We start from the raw sequence: 13,774 nt of genomic DNA, 5'->3' as shown, positions 1-13,774 counted from the left end.
TCCATCACCACTGTCGCCACTTCAACCCATCGCCGTCGCCATCGGAACCAAGTTTTGGGAGGTGGTGTGCGCAGAGCACGGGATCGATTCCGATAGATCACGTGGTTGTGCGCATAGCACATGATGTGGAAAACGTCTGATCCGGACCGTACGACCAGGTCTTCCTCCCCGACAACTTCGTCTTCAGGCAGCCAGTCCGATCTCTTTAACACCAAAGCCATGATCACCTTGGCCAAGACGTCAAGATCATCGCTGCCAATTTGATCGTCGACGATGGTCGGTGGTGCTGGTCGTCGTCATCAATCAGTCGGATTTCGAGAGGGTTTGTCATGATCTAAGGGTTAAGGTATAAAGAGATTATGTCGGTTGAAAATAAGGCTAGGGTTACATAAGAGAGGTGAGATCTGTAGGGGTTAGAAAGGTGATAAAGGAGTTGAGAGGTTAGAGAGAGAAACGACAGAGAGAGTTGTGGTGGTTAGGTTTTCTAAGATGGGCATTTTAGTTATTTTATGATTCTAATATTTTCTCATCACATATTAATTAAATATTGAAAGACAATGTAGACATTTCATTGACAAAATTTGATATAAAACTAACAGGGGTATCATTGTTCAAAAAGAGATTAACTTGTATATGACTGTAATAGTGTCATTGTAATTAATCCTAAAAATATTTATTAAAAGCTAATAAGAAGAAAATATCACTGCACTTACCATAAAAATGTACGGATAATTATAAATACTACTCCATTTACTAGTTGACAAATTTGACTTTTTGTTTTTCTGTTTGACAAATTTGACTTGGTCTCATCACATTGTCACATGACTCACATGCATGAGTGCTGACATGGCGACTGTACTGCAACTAATCTATCCCGAACACACAGGATCATATCCATTTATGATCTCCATGGTTCCTTCGAAAAACTCCATTTCGTAAGTACATGCCGTCCCAGATCCTCCTGCTCATTCTCACAACGCACACACTCCCTCTTTCTCTCTCCGCACTTTCTCTCTCTACACTTTCTCTCTCTTAAAATGCAGTACAACAACCTCGGCCGTTCAGGCCTCAAAGTGAGCCAACTCTCCTACGGCGCATGGGTCAGCTTCGGCAACCAACTCGACGTCAAGGACGCCAAATCCCTCCTCCAATGCTGCCGAGACAACGGCGTGAACTTCTTCGACAACGCCGAGGTCTACGCCAACGGCCGAGCCGAGGAGATCATGGGCCAAGCCATCCGCGAGCTGGGCTGGAAGCGGTCGGACATCGTCGTCTCGACCAAGATCTTCTGGGGCGGACCCGGACCCAACGACAAGGGTTTGTCTCGGAAGCACATAATCGAAGGCACGAAGGCGTCGCTGAAGAGGCTGGACATGGAGTATGTGGACTTGATCTATTGCCACCGACCCGATTCGTCGACGCCGATCGAAGAGACGGTGAGGGCCATGAATTACGTGATTGATCATGGGTGGGCGTTCTATTGGGGGACCAGTGAGTGGTCGGCGCAGCAGATCACGGAGGCGTGGGGTGTGGCTCAGAGATTGGATCTTATTGGGCCGATTGTGGAGCAACCCGAATACAATTTGTTGTCTAGGCACAAGGTAAAGGAGTTTTTTTTTTGATGATTAATTTGTGGTGTTTGATATGGGTTGGTCTTTTTGGGAAATGGGTATGTTTTAATTTTGGATTTGATTGAACAGTACACTTTTGACTAGAAAATGATTAACTTTGAGAATTTTTGGTGGGAAGTTTATTTTTTATCTTTATATATTTTTTCTATGTAAATATTTGTTATTTGATGTTTTCTTTGTGGTGTTTGATATGGATTGGTCTTCTTCTGAAATGGGTATGTTGTAATTTGGTGAGGTACTGTTTTTTTCTCTTTCCTTTTTAAGTAATTTTTTTCTGGTAATAGCAATGAACTTGTTTCTCTGAATTCTGAATTTGATTTTGTGGTTAAGATATTTTGTTTTGAAATAAAAATTGGTGTGTATTGAGAAAGGACGCAACGCTAGTATGCCCTTTTGGGTGCAAGGCTGTGGTTAAAAATTTAATAATAATAGAATTACAAAGGTGTCTTATTTTAGTCCTATTTGATGTAGGCTTGTTAATGGATACAACTTGATAGTTTTTTTTTTTTTTGATAAGTAGAACTTGATAGTCTTGTGCTTTTACAAGTAAGTCTTCTTTGGAATTTTCCCTTAAAAAAACCCCATTCTATATTTCCTCGACGGTAGGACTTCTTTGTAATTTTCCCATTAAGAAACCTATCCTTTATCCATTTATGCAGTGACATGAATTACTGTAAATTTAATAAACCCATTTCACTTCGCTTTTGCATGGTTTGTGTGAGCATGCTGGTTAGGTGTTAACTTATAATGGCTAAGATGGGCTTCCCGGCTTCAGAATCTATTTTCTTGATATATTATCTGCTTAGAAGAAAAATGGTCATCAATAATTAATTTGTTTGTTGGGGGCTTCAATTTCAAATCTAATAGTATGTTACTCAAATTTTGCCTGCATGTAGTGTTTTTTATCCACGGTGCTTTTCGCTCAAATAGTATTCTCATTTTACTATCATAGGCACATTTTTTTACAAGTTTACAACATATATTTCGTTATATATATAATTTTAACATATTTTGCATGCTTCAGGTTGAGTCAGAGTATCTCCCCCTGTACAGTAATTATGGCATAGGTCTTACCACATGGAGTCCGCTTGCATCTGGAGTTCTGACTGGGAAATATAATTCAGGAAACATTCCACCTGATAGTCGGTTTGCTCTAGAAAATTACAAGGTAGAAATTTACTTTAAATTTACAGTTCTTGTTGCTGAGGTATCCATTCCAACATATATGGACATCTTAAAATTTACAGTTCTGACATATGCAGTTTCTTGTTGAAGTGCTCTCCTCACTCTTTGTTGTTATATTTGTTGTCTCTTAACTTGTTAAGTTCTTATCATTTCTTCTTAGTTAAAGTGATAATGAACACATTCGAACATTCACTTTTTGGCTCTGCATGATAGAAATGGATGCACAATCATGCATTAGGTTGGGGGCAATGATTTGTCTGGTGTTGCCCCATTTTTGACATTTCATGTTTCATATATTAGTTTCCGTAGCAGGGTTAACCATAGACCTCTTTAATTGAGTGTTCGTCGTTGTTAATGTTGCTCCATTAAAGATTTTTTGTGTAGTGTGTAGGTCTTTTGACTCCTTCCCTGTATTGGGTAATGGAAGAAACTAGGGGAACAAACATAAAACAAATTTGGGTAAATTTCACAAACCTCCCCTGTTTTTCGCCTACTTATAGGTTTTTCTGTCATACTTCAAGAATTGACATTGACTTCCCTTGTTAGAGTTGTGGGAAATGTGGCATTTCAGGCTCACACAACAAGTGGCCTGCAGAATCACAACATTTTGCCTATCATTTCTTGTTTGAACAAATCTAAGTCTTATCACCACCTATCAAAACCGACTGACTACCATATTTGCTTAGTGATTGATCCATGACCATCATCAACACCCTCCATAAAGAACCAATCGATGTATACTTCTACCGGACTCAACAATGCTCTTATTATCTCCAACAGCATTACCACCCTGCATTGATTCAAACATCACAATCAAACTATGATCGCCACTCATCTCTATCCCAACTTCATTTCTGCCAAACTCGGACTCGACCCTGGCCGAGTCCAAGTTGACTTAGCCAAGTTGGTAAAGTTTTGAAACATTAGTCAGGCCAACTCACATACAAGACTTGCTGTTCATGTTTCTACTGTCTATTGGGTTGCACAAAGTGTACTTTCGCTGTTGGGTTGCACAAAGCACACCCAGCTATGCTGGCGTGACTAAGAGTGTTAAACCACATTTGCTTGCCCCTCTATAGTCGCTAAACTAAGAACCTCAAGCCATCTCAAGCTCAATGTTATGGGCTGGCAACAAACTATGAGGAAATATTGAAGGAAATATAACTCAGCTGTTGGAAGCTCGGAGGGTTGACAGATGGATTCCTGAGTTAGTTTCTGCATGTATAATATTGAAGGAAATTTTTAGGGACAATGTCGCTAATTTCCTTTTAGTTAATAAACTATGTCGGGATAGAATGAATATAACTCTTCCTTCCTCCAGAAAAATTATCAATTTTCTTGAAAGTACTCATGCTTGGCTCCTATTTCATACTGTTTGTTTATATTGGTATTGTGCTTTTGGGTTCTCAGTAGTACAAAAGGACTGCTGGGTTATATGGAATTTCTGGTTCTGGACACCAGATATATGATATATCTTTGTTGAGGCTGGTTATCCTGGTATTGTGCTTTTGGGTTCTCAGTAGTACAGAAGGACTGCTGGGTTATATGGAATTTCTGGTTCTGGACACCAGATATATGATATATCTTTGTTGAGGCTGGCTATCCTCTCACCTCCTTAAACTCAGGGTATGGCTTGTTATATGTTATATTGCATAATCAGTATGAGTGCTTAACTCATTTTAAACATCCAGGTGTCCAACAATATGGTTTGGTATATGTCATATAGCATAGGGAGTATGATTAGTTAACCCATTTTAAACATCCATGTGTAGCAGGAGACTTGACTCTTGGATCCCACTATATAAGCTTTTACTTAAATTCCTATGCCATCCCCCACTAATTAATAAATCACATAATTGCCTCAAGTCTTTAAATTCCACATTTTCTCGTAAATAACAAAAACAAACCAATAAAAAAGAAAACAATGGAATTAAATTAACTAAGAAGCAATTTACACACAAAACATAATTAAATAGCGTAATAAAAATCCAACATATCACAGTTGGCGTGATAACGTTCCTATAGAATTTTCCTTTTAGGCCGTGTTATATACTTTTATCACATAAAATTCCACTAGCTTGCCTCCATTTTGTCCCCGCTCCAATTCTACTAGTTACACTTACATCTCTATCTATCTCTCCATCCTTTTGTATTATCGATCCTAGGTACCGAAAGTTTGGTATTGAAGTGCTATCATTATATTATCGATGTCCAAATTGTTATTAAATTTGCACTCCATATCCTCGGGGAGAAGTTTGATCATCTCCAAAGTATAGATTATAGAATTGTGTATCTAAAATATACATTATAGAATTGTTTGTTTTCCAGATGGGAGTTATTTGGAAGAATTGCTAAGCGAGTATGACTTATTGATGTCTCTCACAAATTGAACCATAAGTTTAGGCATGTACAGGTGGGAGTTCTTGGAAAGACTATTGTTGTTTTTCCCTCAGCTATTTGGAAGTTGGAAATAGCTATGAAATTAAGATAGAAAGTTTAGCTTTTCTAGAATATCCTAAGGAAGAGTATTTTGAGGATTGTTGGCTCATTGTTTAGTACAGGGTGATTTTTTTTTGTGCTGGGTGAGATGCCGAATGTTATTTGATGGAAATAAAGAATATCTTCGTGTCGTTATTCATAGCGAATTCATCAGTGGCTAGAATAATCCCATGGAGATGAGCGCATCGCTCGGTCTCATTTACCTATGAATGTCTTCCATACTTCTGCTATTGTTGTGGGAGTCATCGGCTCAAACATAGTCCGGAAAACGGTGACCTTCCATATGGTCCTGGTCTGAGAACAGAGCTATCTGCCGGCAAATTAATCCAGCCACTTCATCTTCGTTCCTCCCTGATGAGAGCCAAAAAAGCCTTCACCCATAACTCTGAGGTCTCAACGAGCCTATGAGAGATTGGATATAGTTTCCTTGCTTCAGGAAGAAATTTGTGAGACCTGTTGAATTCTTATGAGGCACCTCCTTTGTCCAGAATATTTCAGCCCAGGGGTTTAGAGTCTACTATTGCTTGAGGGGCCTGGGTTCTTTTTTCTGTTTTTATTTTTTTTTCCGTTTGTGTCACAGATTCACAGTGTGGATGGTTTGGTTCAAAAGGTGGTTGACCTAATGCTTTCAGGAAATGGGCTTAATTGGCAGATCTCTATGGATGGCAATTCAGCCCAGTAGCTTTGGGTCTCCCGTGCCCTTTTGTATTTTGATCCATTTCTCATTGGAGTGTATTTTTGTTGGTGGGCTTCTCTCTTGGTTCTGGCCCAAGTAGCCCATTTGTACATCTTCTTTATATCTATACAATTTGCTTAAACTTCCGAAAAAACAAAAACATTTGTTGTCTTACAATAATCATTTGTTGTTTTTGTGTTGACGGAATTGTACAAGTGATCCTGGCCTAAACTTGGGTTGGGTATCTTGTTTTCCCTTGTGGAGACTTGAACCATCTTCTACTCGGAAGAAAGAAGACTGCATACCATTAGAGCTAATTTCTTGGTGATGATGTATGAATTTTCTTTAGAAGATTTGTCAAGGACCTGGGTTGGGTTTGAATATGACTTGGTGTGAAATTTGTTGAAACCAAGATCGGACCTTAAACGAGCACATTTGACTATATTACTAATTATTTGGGTTGTACATGTATATTATATGGTTCAGATATGAACTATGCATATAGGATCTGACTTGAATTTGCAGCCGATAAAATATAGATATAAACATGGATTTAAATGAATCCATATTAGTTATGCTCCATTTCATTTCTTAATATATGCATATTTGTATATCTAAATATTGTATACTTGTAGATGGTGCTGTAAGTATTGGCATGGCATCAAAATGAAGCATACACTGATTAGGGATAAAGGAAAGAAAAAAATTGAAAGTAAATATTTGATGCAACATCTCTTCTATTAGTAAAACCTGACAATTCTCCTCTAGTTAGCACAAATATATGATACACAAGCTTAAGAGGCTTACAGAGAGAGAGGAAAGAAGAACTTGCAGTTATTTATTTTTGGATTGAATTCCCTTGAAATCTGCATCCATCTCAACACTTTGTCCTATTCTTGTTAAGTAGATTACAATTAATGCTGAAAGACAAGTTCATGGTTTCATGGGTGATCAAATGTTAGCCCAGCTCCTTCAGCATAGTTTTCCTCATCTCCTATTTGGCAGAACTTTCCCCGCAAACAGTTTCCTGCTGTTCTGTGGTTTCAATCTTGGAGTTGTTCTTTTGCTGCTGTGTAAAACCACTTCAACTTGAAATCATCAATTGGCATTTTGCTTCCTGCTGTGTAGAGCTCTTCAGAATTCTGCTTCCATTTAGATAGTTCTTAAATTTTATAGGTTCTGTGGGGAAGTTTTATGAACGAGCATGTTAGGTTGCATGGAGCCCTGCTAAGGGAGGTTGATCTCTCCTCCCAAAAGGGGAGGTTGAGTGTTCGAGCCCTTTTAGGGGAAATATTGTGGGTGTGTATGTGTTTGCTTTAACTTTCGGAAAAAAAAAAAAAGTTAGGTTGCATGGAGGAATTATTGTGGGTAGGATTTTTTGACTTTATTCTGTTCTTCTTCAGTTCAGCTTAATATTATACTTTGAAATAGCTTGATCTTTATTCTCTAACCTTTCTAGGTATTATAAAATCTTGACCTGTAAGGTTGAACTGAATTATGATATTATATCTTGTAGAATCTTGCTAGCCGATCTCTGGTGGAGGATGTCCTGAAGAAGGTTAATGGACTAAAACCAATTGCTGAAGAACTGGGGGTGCCTTTAGCTCAACTTGCCATTGCATGGTGTGCAGCAAATCCTAATGTCTCATCCGTTATTACTGGTGCCACTAAGGAGTCTCAGGTCAGTTTTAACTCAATACCACACATTTCTTTAGTCTGCAGATTTTTGGATCACAAATATATGGTTTTTGTTTGATTTCAAAGTATAGGTTGCTTTTTGTGTCTGTGGATCTTCCTGAATGGGTTGTGACTTCTTCTTTCTGCTTTCATTTATTTTTTCATTTGTTTATCAGTTATCACAATAGAAAAGCATAATGTTTTTATTACGTAATGTCGAATCTAGGAGATATTTCGTTTTGAAAGACACATCGGGTCGAAATTGTGTAGGTACCAGCCAGTATACAGACATACTGTTGCATGATATTTGAAGGGGTGTGCTTTGTTGTAAATAATGTGATATGATAAATATGCCTTGCCATAATGATAAGTGATGAAATATATCGTTACATCCTTTCTATCATTGTCACTTTAGTGTGATTTTGATGTCTCTTTGTAAGAAGCTGCCATCAATTATTCGGCTGTTTTCAACAGTTTTTTTTCCACCTTTCTGTTGTTAATATCTCCCATTAAAGGCCGTGAATTTTAATAATGCAGATTCAAGAGAATATGAAGGCTGTCAATGTCATTCCAATGTTGACACCTGCTGTGATGGAGAAGATTGAGGCTGTTGTTCAAAGCAAACCAAAGCGCCCCGACTCGTATAGGTAAAACACAGGATGTAATTCCATTTTTAGCTTGCAGTGAATGTGGCTTTTTTGTACCACAATGCAGGCAGGGAGGACACACGATTCTATTGTGTCTTTGATTTGATGGTTGTTTATTTTCCGTGTCATTTGTGGACTTTTGCCCGTGAAATTTGGATATTTCGAAAATTTTCATCTGTCTTTTTTTTTTTTTTTTTTTTTGGGAGTTTGATAGGTGGCAATGCATTGACTAATTGTCCACAATGTAGTTGGAGTCATAGAAGTGTGATACTGTGATGTGATTTGGTTTTTACATTTCTTCCATCTCTTCTTAATATAGTATTTAGTCTTTTTCTTTTTCTTTTTTGAATGATTTTTTGGTTTACAATAATCTTTGAGACACCTGGATTTTATGAGTGCAACCCATGGTGTATTTTATAATATAGACTTATATGCTCTTTAGGATCCCTTTTTGACACATATTGCATCCTCCAGACTCCTATAATAATAAGTCCGAAGGATGAAATATGTGTAATGGAATGACCTTATTCAAGGTGCTTTTGGGGAAGGTTTTGAAAATAATAGTCTTGAGATGAAAAATGGCCTTACTCACGGTGCATTTAAAATGTGTTTTGAAAATGAAGCCCTCTTGTAAAAAGAGGGTTTTGAGATGAAAAGAGTAAGGTTTATGAAAACAGGTGATTTTGTAATCAAAATAACCTCGAGTGATTTTTGAGTTTAATATGAGTTTTGAGTTGAAAAGAGTAACGTTTATGTAAACTGGCCGTAAAATATTTTTTGTGTTGGTTGTCGTAAAATATTTATGTAGAAAAAATTTATCAAAATAATTTTTTTGATCAGTTTTTGACAAGTTATTTTACACGACTCTGGCTTGGATTTTTGCCAAACATTGAAAAAAAAAAAAATAAAACAAAGTATTTTATCAAAAAAAAGGAAAAAAATTGTATGAGGAAATTTTTTTACATCCAAACAAGGTTTTGAGTTGAAAATGAGTTTTTGGATAAAAAAAAAACGGGTGACATTTACAAAAACCAGTTTTTTTGGAATGAAAATGACCTCTAGAGAGGGTTTTCAGATCAAAATGAGCAACTTTTGCTAAAACTAGTGGTTTTGGAATAAAAATGACCTCGTGTTTTGAGATGAAAATTATTTAAAAATGCATTTTGAATGTAAAATGATGAAAAACAAGTTTTGAGGATAAAAAGGGTAATTTTGTAAAAAGTGTATTTTAGAGAGTAGAGTGGGTTTTGCACAAAAAAAAAAAAATTAAAATAACGAGGAAAAAATTTAAGGAAGTGGATCATAGAAGACAAGGAGAGATTTGAATGGCATAAAAAACTAGAAAAAGAGGAAATGAGTTTCGAGAACGATGCTCCTTAGACATGACATTGGAAAAACGTTATTTTGAATTTAATAGTGATTTTGTAAATGTTGTAACGAGATGATTTTGAACTAAACAAAGTTACTCACACATTCTCGAAAGAAAATGGGTTAGTAATCACTCAGGATTAGTCGGCATCTCCAATATGACATATTAGTATAAGATTTGTTATATTTAAATATCACATGAAACATATATTTTTAACATTTGAAAAATGAGTTTTGTATTTAATAAGTGTGTTTAAAATATAGTTTTGAAAATGGTGATGATTTTGAACTAAAGAAAGTTGCCCACACATTTCTAAATGAAAATGTGTTGGTAACACCTCAAAGGATCGGAATAACCCGATAATAGTCTAGTATGTAAAATTTTTGTTAGTACGATAAGAATGTCATCTCGTTACAACAAGTATGCTTTTAAGTTTTTGAAAACACATGAATGTATGTGATTTTTAGAGAGTGAGAGAGTTCATTTTAAAGCATGAATAGGTATAATATTAATCATTTTAACATAGGTGGGTAAGTTGATCATCTCAATTCCCCTTCCGCTTCCATCTTTGGTTTACTTCTATGAGAATTGTGGCGAGGGTTTAAAAAAGGGAAAATAATATCTAAGTGAACTTAGAAGTCGTAAAAAATAAAATAATCTATTTTAAAAGTTTATTTTTGTTATTTTGATTTAATTAAATAAAATAATTACATATGAATGTTCAATTCCAAAATATCTCCAAACTTACTCTTATTCTAAAATTACTAAATTAAAAGTGTTGTTTTTTCTTTAATTTATTCCAACTCAAAAAATTTTTACAAACAAAAATTAACGTGTCAAACATGAATAGTACATGTTTAATTATCATGTAAATTCAATTTATAAATGAGCGTACATGAACTCAACAAATTTAATTTAAAATGAAAAATTTGGGAACATTAAATTGCCATCTAATTTAAGTCAACACGTGGCATAGGAATAGGGCAATAGGGAGTACCCCTGAAAAAAATTAAAAACATAGGAACTCAATTGGCAATTTGGCATCTTATTTAAGTCAACGAAATTCAAGGCATAGGAATAGGGAGGTGTTTGGAATATTCTATAGGACACGTGGTAGGTTTCTAATGTCGGATGATCTTACAACTGGTGCTCAGTGTCGTTAACGTGAAGCCTAGGTCTTACATGCATGAGCGCTGACATAGCGACTGTATTGACACCAAACTATTTCGAAAACAGACGATCATTTCCTTCCATGTTCCTTAAACTTGTAAGTACATACATATATGCAGTGCCAGATCCTCCTCGTCCTCAAGAAAAAAAACACACTCACTCTCTCTGCACTTTCTCTCTCTACATTTTCTCTCTCTAAAAATGCAGTACAACAACCTCGGCCGGTCGGGACTCAAAGTGAGCCAACTCTCCTACGGCGCGTGGGTCACCTTCGGCACCCAGCTCGACGTCAGCAACCCCAAATCGATCCTCCAATGCTGCCGAGACAACAGCGTGAACTTCTTCGACAACGCCGAGACCTACGCCAGCGGCCGGGCTGAGGGGATCATGGGCCAAGCCATCCGGGAGCTTGGCTGGAAGCGGTCGGACGTGGTGGTCTCGACCAAGATCTTCTGGGGCGGTGCTGGACCCATCAACTCGGGCTTGTCTCGGAAGCACATAATCGAAGGCACAAAGGCCTCGCTGAAGAGGCTGGACATGGAGTATGTGGATTTGATATATTGCCACCGACCGGATTTAGAGACGCCGATGAAAGAGACGGTGAGGGCCATGAATTACGTGATTGATCATGGGTGGGCTTTCTATTGGGGGACCAGTGAGTGGTCGGCCCAGCAGATTACAGAGGCGTGGGGGGTGGCCCAGAGATTGGATCTTATTGGGCCCATTGTGGAGCAACCCCACTACAATTTGTTGCATAGGCACAAGGTAAATGAGTTTTTGTGCTTACACAGATGGAAAGACATTAGGGGGAGCTTCCTAATATCAAAAAGTCTTTCACTTCATGACAGGAATTTTTTACATAGAGTTGATGAATTTTATTTGTTACAAATATTTGGTGATATATATATATATAATTTTAACATATATATTTTGCGTAATGCAGGTGGAGTCAGACTATCTCCCCCTGTACAGTAATTATGGCATAGGGCTTACCACATGGAGTCCACTTGCATGTGGAGTTCTGACTGGGAAATATAATAAGGGAGACATTCCACCTGATAGTCGGTTTGCATTACAAGGTTACAAGGTACTGTACAACCTTACCTTTTTTAGACTAAAGTTCTGATTGATTGAGGTATCCATTTTGTATCAAGGTTCAATCAAAATTTATATATGGGACTTCTTAAAATTTACACTACTGACTTTTGTAGTTTCTTGTTGAAGTGCTCTCCTTACCCTTTGTTGTGATCTTGGTAACGTTGTCTATGAATTTGTTAAGTTTTGACTATTTCTTGTTAGTTAGAGGAAATGGCCGTGAAAGTGTAGTTTTAAAATGATAACCTAGAAGGGGGTAAATAGGTTTGGCTCATACTTTTATCCGATTTTGATTAATTTTATTTTTATTAAAAGAAAACTAAAATCAATTCCACAAAGCAATTAAATAAAGTAAAGTAAGAGGTGACACCAGAGTTTTAAGGTAGAAACCTAAATCAAGATAAAATCACGGAGACTCTACCGTATCAAGCGAAACAATCTAGTATTTCGAAGCAAATTATAACAGACTTCGTCTCAGACTCGTGTAATAGTATGTGTTTTCAAAGCAAAAAAAAAAAACGTGCAGAAGAACCAAAGATGATTTTATGTGAAAAATAATATCAAACATTCCTCTTAATTACAAAAATATTAATCACTAAGCTTATAATTCATTTAAAATTAAAAACAGTATTTATAGATGTTAGAGAGTCATTTTCTAAGTTGGAAAATAGGTCAAAGTCGTACAATGATGCCTCTCTGAAATTTGATAAAAAATGTAATTGATTGAATCTTATTAAAACAATACTTTCCTTTTTGAAATCGAACAAGTGCGATTAGTTAGTTTTTTCCCAAGAATGACTCCTATAGAGAAGGCTTTCCCTCCCTCAACATCGGCCAGCTTTCAATACTAGTTACGTTATGCTGACATTTTTCCAACATTATGGAATAGCATGGCTTGGTGTTTTCCCGTACTTCATATCAACCCCGGGCCAAATCAAAATAGAACAACTATGACTAAGTGTTTCTAGAGTCGGTCTTTGACCCCTGAAAAAAACGTCTTAGCTTGGTTAAGTGCAATCATACGATAAAAGTGCGACCGGTCAAATCCAACATAAAAATATATATGTGCAAAGTGTTCTAATTCATCATACATTCTCTAAATGATGTTTTCTCATCGAGTTGGAGTATTAATGTAAAAAATACAATTGGCCCCAAAAATGAAAATCAACAAAAATCCATAATCGAAACTTCATCACAGTAGCATGTTTGAAAAATAAAGAAGAAAAAATAATAATAAGGGAAAGTCGTTAAAGAAGAGAACAAAATATCATTCATACAATAAATATAGCAATAACAACAAAAACATATATAAAGTTATCTCAAGAAACAACACATGAATATATAAATAATGAAAGATAATAATCTAAAAATAACAATATCCATGTCATCATGTGGCATTCACAAGAAAATATAGACAAACAAATTATGTCCAAAAAAAAAAAAAAAAAAAAAAAAAATCCGGTCACATCAACTAAAATATACACCAATACAAAAAAATTCCAATCCAGATCAAACACATCATCACCACCATCACCAACTTCAACTCGTAAGATATTTTCATAAATATATCATCATCATCTGAGTCTAGGATATATTAATAGTCCCCAACATCACATAGAGGCTCCCAATCATTATCCTCAAAGTAATGCACAAAATCAAATGATAAAGATCTAATATCATATGCAATTTCACCTTCGTTTTTAACTCTCATGGCCCTATAGCCTATAATGTTGTTGAAAACTTCCCCTACTCTTTATTGGTCTTAGCATGAGTCCTACTTTTAGCCCTAGCTCGCTTAAGTCTTGCTATTCAAAACGGTTCAAAT

The 13,774-nt window shown here is 36.4% G+C and overlaps 2 protein-coding genes across 2 annotated transcripts; both read left to right on the top strand.

Annotated features, from left to right (window-relative positions):
* The first annotated feature begins 935 nt into the window (after positions 1-935).
* On the top strand, positions 936-8,660 carry LOC132299522 (probable voltage-gated potassium channel subunit beta). The gene is made up of 4 exons (XM_059796209.1): positions 936-1,601; positions 2,656-2,799; positions 7,508-7,672; positions 8,206-8,660. Exons 1-4 carry the CDS (start codon positions 1,038-1,040, stop codon positions 8,317-8,319), a joined length of 987 nt encoding a protein of 328 aa, XP_059652192.1. The 5' UTR covers positions 936-1,037; the 3' UTR covers positions 8,320-8,660.
* A 2,272-nt stretch (positions 8,661-10,932) lies between these two features.
* LOC132274062 (probable voltage-gated potassium channel subunit beta) lies at positions 10,933-12,180 on the top strand. The gene is made up of 3 exons (XM_059775219.1): positions 10,933-11,619; positions 11,798-11,941; positions 12,154-12,180. The coding sequence occupies exons 1-3, from the start codon at positions 11,056-11,058 to the stop codon at positions 12,178-12,180; spliced, it is 735 nt and encodes a 244-aa protein (XP_059631202.1). The 5' UTR covers positions 10,933-11,055.
* Positions 12,181-13,774: the final 1,594 nt, after the last annotated feature.

The sequence above is a fragment of the Cornus florida genome, unplaced genomic scaffold (assembly GCF_030987335.1).
Source record: "Cornus florida cultivar Cherokee Brave unplaced genomic scaffold, ASM3098733v1 CherokeeBrave_3.0.0_Hap2_Chr01, whole genome shotgun sequence".
Taxonomy (NCBI): Eukaryota; Viridiplantae; Streptophyta; class Magnoliopsida; order Cornales; family Cornaceae; genus Cornus; species Cornus florida.
This window is presented reverse-complemented; position numbering and strand designations above follow the sequence as displayed.